Raw genomic sequence first — 13869 nt, forward strand, 5'->3', positions numbered from 1 at the left:
GCTGGCTCAGTCAGAAGAACATGTGGTTTTTGATCTCAGGGTTGTGAGTTCAAGTCCCACATTGGGCGTAGATGTTACTAAAAAAACCCATATATGTGTGTGTGTGTGTGTGTGTGTGTGTGTGTGTGTGTGTGTGTGTGTTTTAGACTTTCTAGGCCCTCCCAAGATTCAGATAGTTGCCTTTCTATGTGCTGCCCCATCACAGCACTTACTACATAATCTTCCCCACTAGATGAGAAGCTGCGGGTGGTGCCAGGAACCAAATTTTGTTCACTATTATATCTTTTCTATTCAGTAGATAGTCGGGCACATAGAATACACTCCCCCAAAATGCTGGGTTTTTTTTTTTAAGTTTTATTATTTTTTTTAAGTAGGCTCCATGCCCAGTGTGGGGCTTGAACTCACAACCCTGAGATCAAGAGTTGCATGCTCTGCTGAGTCAGCTGGGTGCCCCTCCAAAATGTGTTGTTTAGATGAATAAATGAATGAAGGCTGGTCTTATATCCATTGCTCTATTCTTTAAACTGCCATTTTCTGTATAACTTAACTCTTCACTGGCAGTCTCCCCCTACTAGAAGGGAAGAACCGTGGAAGACAGTTCTGTTTTGTTTCTTCAGGAATCTTCGGTGCCTACAATAGTGCTTAGAACTGGCCCCGGGGAAATGTAAGTAATATCTGCTGGATGCATGTGTGGAAAGGTCAGTGGCTGGCTTCCTCCTCAGAACAGCATTTCCCTTTTTCTAACACTGCATTTTTTCCTGATGCTGATCTCAGTAAAATGACTTTCTAGTATACTGCAACCCTAGGATGTGGTTAAGTGCTGAATGTTCAGGCTTCCTGAGTTCAACATTCACTTGAAGATGAAAAATGATCAGAAGGAGAACTACAGGATGCTGTCCCCAAGAGCACTGTCTCCAGGAAGGTGGCACTGGTGCTGGCACCCTGTGGACCCTCTGCATGCCACAGCTTCTGTCCTGTCCCAGCAAAATCGTGACTTGAGGCCATTTGTGTTTTGTGCTCTTGAGTTCAGTGTCACACTCACCTCCCTTTCACCAGAATCCAACTCCTTTTTTTTTTTTTTTTTTTTTAGATCTTATATGTTAATTTGACAGAGAGAGAGAGAGAAAGAGAGCACAAGCAGGGGGAGCAGCAGAGAAAGAGGGAGAAGCAGACTCCCGGCTGAACAGGAAGCCTGACGTAGGGCTCGATCCCAGGACCCTGGGATCATGACCTGAGCCGAAGGCAGAGGCTTTAACCCACTGAGCCACCCAGGCGCCCCCCGTATTTTTAATTTTTTGAGGAACCTTTATACTATTTTCCGTAGTGGCTGAACCAATTTATATTCCCACCAACAGTGCATAAGGGTTTCCTTCTCTCAACCTACTGAGCCACCCAGGCGCCCCAGAATCCAAATCTTAAAGAAGCAAAAAGCAGGGGCGCCTGGGTGGCTCAGTGGGTTAAGCCGCTGCCTTCAGCTCAGGTCATGATCTCAGGGTCCTGGGATCGAGTCCCGCATCGGGCTCTCTGCTCGGCAGGGAGCCTGCTTCCCTCTCTCTCTCTCTCTCTCTCTCTCTGCCTGCCTCTCTGTCTACTTGTGATCTCTCTCTGTCAAATAAATAAATAAAATCTTTTAAAAAAAAAAAAAAAGAAGCAAAAAGCATGTTCTTTCTCACTGTCTCTCTCAAATAAATAAAATCTTTAAAAAAAAGAAGAAGAAGCCAGATACAGAGGTTACTCTGTTACAACTCTTCTGACATTGAATTTTTTCCATGACAACAAACCCCTTCTCCAACTCTCGACTCTAAACCAGGTGTCCTGTACTCCGATTCAGGGCTAGCCCTAAGTCCCTAGAGTTAGCGTCCGATTCCACAGCTTTAAAGGTCCGGTCCCATGGTGCTTTCAGATTCCAGATTCCAGCCACAAGTCCTGGGGCGCCACCTGTACCTATGACTGACTAGCTAGAAGCTGGGAGTTCCCATCACGCTTTTCTCAGGTTTGGTAACTTGCCAGGAATTTCACAGAACTCAAAGAAATGCTTTGCTTACATTTATTGATTTATTTCTAAAGGATATGACTCGGGAACAGCCACATGGAAGGGGTGCATAGGACGCAATGGGCGAGATATGTGGGGAGGCATGGCGGGAGCTTGCGTGCCCTGAGCACACCACCCTCCCAACACCAGCCCATCAATATATTCACCAACCAGGAAGCTCTCTAAGCCTTGAAGTTTAGAAGGGTTCATTACCAAGCTGCAATTGATTAAATCATTGGCTGTTAGTAATTGAACTCAACTTCCAGCACCCTCACCCCCCAAAAGGTCACGGCGAGGGGCTGGAAGTTCCAACCCTCTAATCACGCATTGGCCTTTGTGGAGACCAGCCTCATTCTTGAAGCTATCTAGGGGGTTCCAGCCACCAGTCATCTGATTAGCATGCAGAAGACACTCATTGCTCTGGAAACCCAAGGGTTTTAGGAACTGGGTACCAGGAACTAGGGACAAAGACCAAATATATATTTCCTATTAGCCAGCTACATGCCTTGTGATTTCACTTATTCCATTCTGGAAAAGGCAAAACCATACGGGACATAAATCAGAGCAGTGGTTTCCAGGGGCTGTAGGGAAAGGAAAGGAACTGACTGCAGAGGGGCAGGAGGGAATTCTTTTGGCTGTTCGAAATGCTCTATATTGGTGTGGTAGTTACTGATCTAAATACCATGCATCAAACTTTAGTCTTATAAAAGAGATTTATCCTGGGACGCTTGGGTGACTCAGTTCATTAAGCGGTTGCCTTCGGCTCAGGTCGTGATCCCAGGGTCCTGGGATCGAGTCCCACATCTGGCTCCTGGCTCAGCAGGGAGCTTGTTTCTCCCCTCCCACTCTGCCTGCTGCTCTCCCTGCTTGTACTCCCCTCTCTGTTAAATGAATAAATAAAACCTTAAAAAAATTCTTTAAAAAAATAAAGAGACTTATCCTATATGTAAAGTATACCTTAATAAACATGACTTTGGATAGAAGCAATTTCCATCTGTTATCTTTTGTAAATCCTCTGACCCCAAAGGATGTGACATATGCATTATGACTGCTGGAAAGGCATGAAATAAAAATGCCGTCAGTGGACTTTGGTATTGATGTAGTCTTTGAATATAGGTGAGGTTTGGTGGGATGAGGTCCGGAGTTGATGACCAAGAAAGAAATCTTGAGACTCTCCTGTGCAAACTGGTGGTTTATTAAAGCACAGGGACAGGACCCTGCCCTGGGGTTGTGCAGGGTGGTTGATTATATACTTGGGAGCTGGGGGAAGTAAGGGAAAGGGAGGTTTTCAAAAGAACTTTCCTATGCTAGGGAGGACTTACAAGATACTGGAGGCCTTGACATAGTCAATTTCAGGTTGTTTTTCCCTCTAGTCAGCCATTAACATCGAGACAGTTGGGAGCTTCCTGGAGGAATGTCACATGTGTAGCACCCACCAGTGGGGGTCGGGGAGGTTGCAGGGTGTCACCTGTGCTTTGTCCTCAGCTAGCTTTGTGCTCCATCATCTGGAGGACAGCACACAAATATCCCTGGGCCATGGTGAGCAGCCCTAATAGAACATGATTCAGTAGTATTTTTCAAGTATTTTTGGTCCAAAGTTCCTCTCGTTATCCATGATTCAAATGGGATGTTTCTCCTCTTTGGGGCCTCATGGACTTCAATATTCTGTGGATTCTTTTGCTTGAATAACTTCTTTTGGCTTCTCCTCTTTGCTTTCCTTTTTCTGCTGCTCCTTTGCTTTCTGCTCTTTCGCCACAAGTCGGTAATTGATGCCCATGCCAATGAAGATATAGACGCCTGCTACAATAAGGATCACACCACATGCCCAGTAGGTGTATTTGTAGTCTCCGCAGATGTCATTCAGATGACCTGAAGATATCCAAAACAAAGCTATGTGGAACTTTCTCTTAAAGTGTAAATGAAGCAGAGACCTAGAGGGGGATGGGAGTTATCCAAGAGGAGGAGATGGGAGAAGGCTGGGGCCGGGGAACAGCAAGTGCAAAGGCAGGTGGGAGGAAGCTGCGATGTGAGAAGGGAAAGAGGAAGGGCGGGGTTGCTGGAACAGAGAGAACAAAATGTGAGTGACAGGAAATGAGGCTGGAGAGATTGGTGGCCAGGCTGGGAACGCCTTGTAGGCCACGGAAAGGAATCTGATCTCCAGGCTGAGAACATTGGGAAGCAACTGGAAAGATCTTATCAACTGGGCTATCAGGTTTGCATTTGTACAAATAAATTTTACCTGCAGAGTAGAAAACAGATTGAAGGTGGGATAGAGTGGATATGGGTACACCAGCCAGGAGGCTATGGGAAGCAGCAGCCCAGATGGGAGACAGGAGCTGTGAATAGGGTGGTGTGATGGAAAAGTGGGCTGATTAGAAAGAGACTTAGGAATTTACTTAAGAGGACTGGGGCGCCTGGGTGGCTCAGTGGTTAAAGCCTCTGCCTTCGGCTCAGGTCATGATCTCAGGGTCCTGGGATCGAGTCCCGCATTTGGGCTCTCCGCTCAGCAGGGAGCTTGCCTCCTCCTCCTCTCTCTCTGCCTGCCTCTCTGCCTACTTGTGATCTGTCTGTCAAATAAAAAAAAAAATCTTTAGGAATTTACTTAGAGGACTTGGGCTCTCATTGGATATAGGGAGGAATGAGGGTGGGGAGTTCAGAAAAGTTAGTAGTGGATCTTCTTTTATGAATCCTTCCTTATTGAGAATGGATAATCTCAAAAGCATGAGTCATATCCAGAGGAAGTCTAAATGATTCTTGCATTTTGCATTAATAATAATTTTAAATTGTAAACACTTTGGTGTTCTTAGAGAATCGTCCGTCAGGTTCCATGGTCATTTACAGTTGTACGATCTTGGGCAAGTTATTTCACTTTTAGAAGCCTCTGTTTCTTCAATAATAAAGTAGGGACATGGAGTGTATGAAATGATTAAGACAGTCCCGGGTACACTGTGAACCCTCACCTGGTCAATATTGTTATTTTTTAAAATATTACTACTAAGATAAATTCCACAATTAAAATGGAATTACCAAGGTATTATAAGGTGAAGTATATGTTACATATTTTTCTATAATAAACATGTTAGTTTTATGAGCAGAAAAGGCTTTTTTAATAAATATTTAAATTTGCAATTGTTTTTGACTCCCCTTTCACGTGGATGGTTGAGTGTAATTCACTTCCGTAAGAATCGGAGCAGTTCTGCTGTGCCAAGCACTGTGCCAGCACTGAGGCTAGAGGAATCAGAAATACCTTCTGCCACCAGGCAGCTTACTAATCTGGGCTTTCTAGCACCCTTCCATCTCCTATGCCTGCTTCATGTTAATAGAACCAAAGAGGGAGTAGGGCATACTATACCTAAAAGTGGTGGCCCCAGGAGGACAGGACAGCATTCCACAATGGTCACCAATCCCACGGCGCTGGAGAACCTCTGGGGTCCAACGAGGTCCATCAGGGTTTCAAACAACACGGAGCTAAACCACCCAAATGCAAATCCGAGGAAGCCCACATAGACACAGAACCCAGTGTAGCTGGAGGATAAAGGCGCTAGCAAATGACATACTCCGTTTGCAACAATAGAAGCTGCAAAAAAATACTGAACTCGAGGTCTTATCCACTTGGTGTTGGCTACAAGTCCCATAGAAGGTCTAGCTACCATGTCAACAAAAGCCAGAATGGAAAGAAGGAAGGCAGACTTCTCACTAGAGTAATGTTGACTCTTGGCATAACTATTAAGAAAAACTAAAGGAGTAGCCATCCCAAAAGCCATGATCACATTCCCAGAAACGTACAGTAGAAAGCCTCTGTGGGTAAACAGGGATAAGTCCATAACTTTGTTCACTGTTTGAAAAACTGATTGTTTCTCCTCTTTGGGGTTTCCACCATTAAAGTCTGTATTTGCATCACCTGCCCCCTTTTCTACATCAGATTTTCCAGGTTCCTGATGGGGTTCTTTGGACCTGTCTTTTCCCGCACTTGTTGCTGGGGGCCCTATTGGTCGCATCAGGGCTCCAGCCACACAGCAGTTTAGGAGCAGGCCCCCGAGAATTAGGAAGCTCCCTCTCCAGCCAAAGATACCAAAGAAAGCCTGATTGAGGGGGGCCAGGGTGGAGAGGAACACAGGGCTGCCGGCCATGGCCAGTCCATTTGCCAAAGGTCGCCTCTTGTAGAAATACTTGCCAATCATGGTCAGAGCGGGATTCAAGTTGAAGGCAAGCCCAAGACCTGGGAGGATGGGGGAAGAATTACATACCATAGTAAATGTCAGAAACATATTTGTTATTAATCAACTAGACAAACTGGCAAGAAGTCAAAATCATAATTATAACTGGTAGATCATTAAGTGGGCTGTTATCTAATACAGACATAAAGTCTCTTTATGCAGTAATTACTAGATTTAAACTATAACATTAAAATAATTCCTTTTGCTTTAGCAATAATAATAATAAATGTAGGCTCCTTTGTTTAATTTCATAATTTTAGGTTTCCTGAAGATTAGGGAATTGAAAACATAAAGGAGAGAAGATAAATCTTGTAAACTCAGAGAGCAAGACAGAGAGGAGGGGCAGAGGCAGGAAAAGAAGAAAGGGGGTCGGGAGAGAGAAAATATTTCAGGACAGTAAACATAACGTTGTGAAGATGCTCACACTACCTTAGTAAATCCATTAATTTAGTGTAATTTCTTTTTTTTTTTTTAGAAAAAAAATTTTTTTAAAGATTTTATTTATTTATTTGAGAGAGAATGAGTGAGAGGGAGCATGAGAGAGGAGAAGGTCAGAGGGAGAAGCAGACTCCCCAAGGAGCTGGGAGCCTGATGCGGGACTCGATCCTGGAAGTCTGGGATCATGACCTGAGCCGAAGGCAGTCACTCAACCAACTGAGCCACACAGGCGCCCCTAATTTAGTGTAATTTCTATGAAAATGTCAATGCATTCAATTTTTCAGATGAGGTACAATGACTGCAAAACACACCCAGAGATGCGACGCCTCGGTGGCTCCGTCAGTTAAGCTTCCAACTCTTGATTTTGGCTCAAGTCATGATCTCAGGGTCATTAGATCGAGGCCCATGTCCAGCTCTGCACTCAGTGGGGCGTCTGCTTGGGATTCTCTCCCTCTTCCTTTGCCCCTCCCCCTGCTCTTTCACACTCTCTTTAAAATAAATAAGTAAATCTTAAAAAAAAAATACCACTTACAGAACAAATACATTAGAAATATTCAAAAAGTATAAATAATTGGTGAGACCAACAGTAACAGATATAGAACTATTTTCTATAGCTACAGCTACAGTGATGAGAACACTGTACCCTTCATCAAAAATGTGAAAACTAATCAATAAAATTGGGGAAAAGTACAGAAATAGGACCAAAAGATACGTTTAACTTAATAGGGAAAGAGTAGATTTTGCGATCAATGGAGCTGAGACAAGTATCCCATAACCTCCTAAGTGGTCTCCCATTCTTACTCCCTTTGTAGGCAGAAGGGAGCGTTTGCAGGTAGAATACAACCCATTCAGTCTCTCTAATGACCACCATCCACGGCTTTTAACTCTGGGTTAGGAAGCACCAAGATTTGGCCTTTACCTACCTTCCTACCCACATTTCAGCATATTCTCATACGTGCTCAGCACAGTTGTTCCTCTAGATTTTCACAAACTTGACTCCCACTTATCATTCAGATCTCAACTCAAGGTCACCAACCCTGAGAGGACTTCCCCTTAGGGACCATTCAATCCTTCTCCATCAAAATTCTGTTTCAAGTTTTTGCAAAGTACTTATCACAAGCTGATATTTTTCTTACTTACTCATTTACTTGTTGGTCTGTTTATTGTCTGCTTCCCTCCACTACAGAGCAGGAATCTTATCTATCATGTTGACTCAATCCCCACGGAGCTTGGAACAGTCCCTGACATATGGTAGGGACAAGTATTTATTGAGTGAGTTAGTAACCAATAGGCTGAATAACCAAGAGGGAACAAAGAGTCTTGTTCCTTCCTTATGTTATTCAAATACTCTAGATGAATTACAATATTTAAATGTTTAAAATTTTAACTAATGTAGTAAAAAGTACAGATCCAAAAAGAAAATACCTATTACTAACATCATCTAAGATCCTGCATCTCATAGTCCTACATTATTAAAACCTTTCTAAAAGGATATTTGGCCAATCATACCAAAAACTTTTTCCCCTAGTAATTCCATTTCTAAAATTTGTCCTAAGGAAATTATCATGTTTGCAAAGCTATACAGAGAAGCACTATCATACAAATAAGGTTTATTAATAGTGAAAAATACAAACAACCTAAAAATCTTTCAGTTACAGAATGGTGAAATAAACTATGGCACACCCATCCAATGGAAAAGTAGTAGCTGCTATACTATGTTCATTGAGACAGGAGACTGTATACAGAACGTATTAGTAAGTAAAACAAAAACAAAAACAAAAAAAAACTGGTTACAAACATTACACTAAAAAAGCATATGTGTATCCATAAAAAATGTATGAGCATCAAAATAGTAATGGTTTTCTCTGAACTGCAGGGCAATAGATGATCTATATTCTCTATCCTCAACTGTTTCATTTCCCAGTGTTATTAAAGGGGGAGAAGAGATTTTCTCATGTGTGTCCTTAATCCCTTGAAAATGTATATGGCTTCTCTACCAAAAGATTCTTGCTTTGTATCTGACATTCTCTCTTTCTCTAATTTGAAACAATTTTTTTCTTTTTTCTTTTTAAAGATTTAGTTTTTATTTTTATTTTTTAAAATTTATTTATTTTTATTTTTTTATAAACATATAATGTATTTTTATCCCCAGGGGTACAGGTCTGTGAATCGCCAGGTTTACACACTTCACAGCACTCACCATAGCACATACCCTCCCCAATGTCCATAACCCCACCCCCCTCCCTATCCCCCTCCCCCCAGCAACCCTCAGTTTGTTTTGTGAGATTAAGAGTCACTTATGGTTTGTCTCCCTCCCGATCCCATTTTGTTTCATTTATTCTTCTCCTACCCCCCCTAATCCCCCATGTTGCATCTCCACTTCCTCATATCAGGGAGATCATATGGTAGTTGTCTTTCTCCGATTAACTTATTTCACTAAGCATGATACCCTCTAGTTTCATCCACGTTGTCACAAATGGCAAGATTTCATTTCTTTTGATGGCTGCATAGTATTCCATTGTGTATATATACCACATCTTCTTTATCCATTCATCTGTTGATGGACATCTAGGTTCTTTCCATAGTTTGGCTATTGTGGACATTGCTGCTATAAACATTTGGGTGCACGTGCCCCTTCGGATCACTACGTTTGTATCTTTAGGGTAAATACCCAGTAGTGCAATTGCTGGGTCATAGGGTAGTTCTATTTTCAACTTTTTGAGGAACCTCCATACTGTTTTCCAGAGCAGTTGCACCAGCTTGCATTCCCACCAACAGTGTAGGAGGGTTCCCCTTTCTCCACATCCTCGCCAGCATCTGTCATTTCCTGACTTGTTAATTTTAGCCATTCTGACTGGTGTGAGGTGGTATCTCATTGTGGTTTTGATTTGTATTTCCCTGATGCCGAGTGATGTGGAGCACTTTTTCATGTGTCTGTTGGCCATCTGGATGTCTTCTTTGCAGAAATGTCTGTTCATGTCTTCTGCCCATTTCTTTTTTTTTTTTTTTTAAAGATTTTATTTATTTATTTGAGAGAGAATGAGTGAGAGAGAGCATGAAAGAGGAGAAGGTCAGAGGGAGAAGCAGACTCCCCAAAGAACTGGGAGCCTGATGCGGGACTCGATCCTGGAAGTCCGGGATCATGACCTGAGCCGAAGGCAGTTGCCCAACCAACTGAGCCACCCAGGCGCCCCTTCTGCCCATTTCTTGACCGGATTATTTGTTCTTTGGGTGTTGAGTTTGCTAAGTTCTTTACAGATTTTGGACACTAGCCCTTTATCTGATATGTCATTTGCAAATATCTTCTCCCATTCTGTCAGTTGTCTTTTGGTTTTGTTAACTGTTTCCTTTGCTGTGCAAAAGCTTTTGATCTTGATAAAATCCCAATAGTTCATTTTTGCCCTTGCTTCCCTTGCCTTTGGCGATGTTCCTAGGAAGATGTTGCTGCGGCTGAGGTCGAAGAGGTTGCTGCCTGTGTTCTCCTCAAGGATTTTGATGGATTCCTTTCTCACATTGAGATCCTTCATCCATTTTGAGTCTATTTTCGTGTGTGGTGTAAGGAAATGATCCAATTTCATTTTTCTGCATGTGGCTGTCCAATTTTCCCAACACCATTTGTTGAAGAGGCTGTCTTTTTTCCATTGGACATTCTTTCCTGCTTTGTCAAAGATTAGTTGACCATAGAGTTGAGGGTCTATTTCTGGGCTCTCTATTCTGTTCCATTGATCTATGTGTCTGTTTTTGTGCCAGTACCATACTGTCTTGATGATGACAGCTTTGTAATAGAGCTTGAAGTCCGGAATTGTGATGCCACCAACTTTGGCTTTCTTTTTCAATATTGCTTTGGCTATTCGAGGTCTTTTCTGGTTCCATATAAATTTTAGGATTATTTGTTCCATTTCTTTGAAAAAAATGGATGGTACTTTGATAGGAATTGCATTAAATGTGTAGATTGCTTTAGGTAGCATAGACATTTTCACAATATTTATTCTTCCAATCCAGGAGCATGGAACATTTTTCCATTTCTTTGTGTCTTCCTCAATTTCTTTCATGAGTACTTTATAGTTTTCTGTGTATAGATTCTTAGTCTCTTTGGTTAGGTTTATTCCTAGGTATCTTATAGTTTTGGGTGCAATTGTAAATGGGATTGACTCCTTAATTTCTCTTTCTTCTGTCTTGTTGTTGGTGTAGAGAAATGCAACTGATTTCTGTGCATTGATTTTATATCCTGACACTTTACTGAATTCCTGTACAAGTTCTAGCAGTTTTGGAGTGGAGTCTTTTGGGTTTTCCACATATAGTATCATATCATCTGCGAAGAGTGATAGTTTGACTTCTTCTTTGCCGATTTGGATGCCTTTAATTTCCTTTTGTTGTCTGATTGCTGAGGCTAGGACTTCTAGTACTATGTTGAATAGCAGTGGTGATAACGGACATCCCTGCCGTGTTCCTGACCTTAGCGGAAAAGCTTTCAGTTTTTCTCCATTGAGAATGATATTTGCGGTGGGTTTTTCATAGATGGCTTTGATAATATTGAGGTATGTGCCCTCTATCCCTACACTTTGAAGAGTTTTGATCAGGAAGGGATGCTGTACTTTGTCAAATGCTTTTTCAGCATCTATGGAGAGTATCATATGGTTCTTGTTCTTTCTTTTATTAATGTGTTGTATCACATTGATTGATTTGCGGATGTTGAACCAACCTTGCAGCCCTGGAATAAATCCCACTTGGTCGTGGTGAATAATCCTTTTAATGTACCGTTGAATCCTATTGGCTAGTATTTTGGTGAGAATTTTTGCATCTGTGTTCATCAAGGATATTGGTCTGTAGTTCTCTTTTTTGATGGGATCCTTGTCTGGTTTTGGGATCAAGGTGATGCTGGCCTCATAAAATGAATTTGGAAGTTTTCCTTCCATTTCTATTTTTTGGAAGAGCTTTAGGAGAATAGGAATTAGTTCTTCTTTAAATGTTTGGTAGAATTCCCCCAGGAAGCCATCTGGCCCTGGGCTTTTGTTTGTTTGGAGATTTTTGATGACTGTTTCAATCTCCTTACTGGTTATGGGTCTGTTCAGGTTTTCTATTTCTTCCTGGTTCAGTTGTGGTAGTTTATATGTCTCTAGGAATGCATCCATTTCTTCCAGATTGTCAAATTTGTTGGCGTAGAGGTGCTCATTGTATGTTCTTATAATTGTTTGTGTTTCTTTGGTGTTGGTTGTGATTTCTCCTCTTTCATTCATGATTTTATTTATTTGGGTCCTTTCTCTTTTCTTTTTGATAAGTCTGGCCAGGGGTTTTTCAATCTTATTAATTCTTTCAAAGAACCAGCTCCTAGTTTTGTTGATTTGTTCTACTGGTTTTTTGTTTGTTTGTTTGTTTGTTTTTGGTTTTTTTTGTTTGTTTGTTTTTCTATTTCATTGATTTCTGCTCTGATCTTTATGATTTCTCTTCTCCTGCTGGGTTTAGGCTTTATTTCTTCTTCTTTCTTCAGCTCCTTTAGGTGTAGGGTTAGATTGTGTATTTGAGACCTTTCTTGTTTCTTGAGAAAGGCTTGTACCGCTATATATTTTCCTCTTAGGACTGCCTTTGCTGTGTCCCACAGATTTTGAACCGTTGTGTTTTCATTATCATGTTTCCATGAATTTTTTCAGTTCTTCTTTAATTTCCTGCCATTCATTCTTTAGAAGGATGCTGTTTAGTCTCCATGTATTTGGGTTCTTTCCAAATTTCCTCTTGTGATTGAGTTCTATCTTCAGAGCATTGTGGTCTGAAAATATGCAGGGAATGATCCCAATCTTTTTTTTTTTTAAAGATTTTATTTATTTATTAGACAGAGAGATCACAAGTAGGCAGAGAGGTGGCAGAGGTGGGGGGGGAAGCAGGCTCCCTGCTGAGCAGAGAGCCCTATGCGGGGCTCAATCCCAGGACTCCGGGATCATAACCTGAGCCGAAGGTAGAGGCTTCAACCCACTGAGCCACCCAGGTGCCCCGATCCCAATCTTCTGGGACCTGATTTATGACCTGATTTATGACCCAGGATGTGATCTATTCTGGAGAATGTTCCATGTGCACTAGAGAGGAATGTGTATTCTGCTGCTTTGGGAAGGAATGTTCTGAATATATCTGTGATGTCCATCTGGTCCAGTGTGTCATTTAAGGCCTTTATTTCCTTGTTGATCTTTTGCTTGGATGATCTGTCCATTTCAGTGAGGGGAGTGTTAGAGTCCCCTACTATTATTGTATTATTGTTGATGTGTTTCTTTGATTTTGTTATTAATTGGTTTATATAGTTGGCTGCTCCCACGTTAGGGGCATAGATATTTAAAATTGTTAGATCTTCTTGTTGGACAGACCCTTTGAGTATGATATAGTGTCCTTCCTCATCTCTTACTATAGTCTTTGGTTTAAAATCTAATTGATTGATATAAGGATTGCTGCCCCAGCTTTCTTCTGATGTCCATTAGCATGGTAAATTGTTTTCCACCCCCTCAGTTTAAATCTGGAGGTGTCTTCAGGTCTAAAATGAGTTTCTTGTAGGCAACATATTGATGGGTTTTGTTTTTTTATCCCTTCTGATACCCTGTGTCTTTTGACTGGGGTATTTAGTCCATTAACATTCAGGGTAACTATTGAGAGATAGGAATTTAGTGCCATTGTATTGCCTGTAAGGTGACTGTACTGTATATTGTCTCTGTTCCTTTCTGATCTACTACTTTTAGGCTCTCTCTTTGCTTAGAGGACCCCTTTCAATATTTCCTGCAGAGCTGGTTTGGTGTTTGCAAATTCTTTCAGTTTTTGTTTGTCCTGGAAGCTTTTTATCTCTCCGTCTATTTTCAATGATAGCCTAGCTGGATATAGTATTCTTGGCTGCATGTTTTTCTCGTTTAGTGCTCTGAATATATCATGCCAATTCTTTCTGGCCTGCCAGGTCTCTGTGGATAAGTCTGCTACCAATCTAATATTTTTACTATTGTATGTTACCGACTTCTTTTCCCGGGCTGCTTTCAGGATTTTCTCGTTGTCACTAAGACTTGTAAATTTTACTATTACTATTAATTTACTATTACTATGTGGACCTATTCTTGTTGATTTTGAGGGGGGTTCTCTGCACCTCCTGGATTTTGATGCTTGTTCCCTTTGCCATATTAGGGAAATTCTCTACAATAATTCTCTCCAATATACCTT

At 41.5% G+C, this 13869-nt stretch overlaps 1 protein-coding gene across 1 annotated transcript in view; it reads right to left on the reverse strand.

Annotated features, from left to right (window-relative positions):
• Positions 1–3689: 3689 nt before the first annotated feature.
• The window catches only part of LOC111142952 (monocarboxylate transporter 1-like), a 15084-nt gene continuing 4904 nt past the window's right edge, over positions 3690–13869 (reverse strand). Inside the window, exons 3-4 of the mRNA XM_022496309.1 lie at positions 5385–6251; positions 3690–3901 (exon numbers count right to left, since the gene is read on the reverse strand). Coding sequence (XP_022352017.1) covers positions 3690–3901; positions 5385–6251 — 1079 coding nt within the window. The remainder of the gene's footprint in view (positions 3902–5384; positions 6252–13869) is intronic.

This window comes from Enhydra lutris, unplaced genomic scaffold (genome assembly GCF_002288905.1).
Source record: "Enhydra lutris kenyoni isolate GAN:26980312 unplaced genomic scaffold, ASM228890v2 scaffoldscaffold9, whole genome shotgun sequence".
In the NCBI taxonomy this organism is placed as follows: domain Eukaryota; kingdom Metazoa; phylum Chordata; class Mammalia; order Carnivora; family Mustelidae; genus Enhydra; species Enhydra lutris.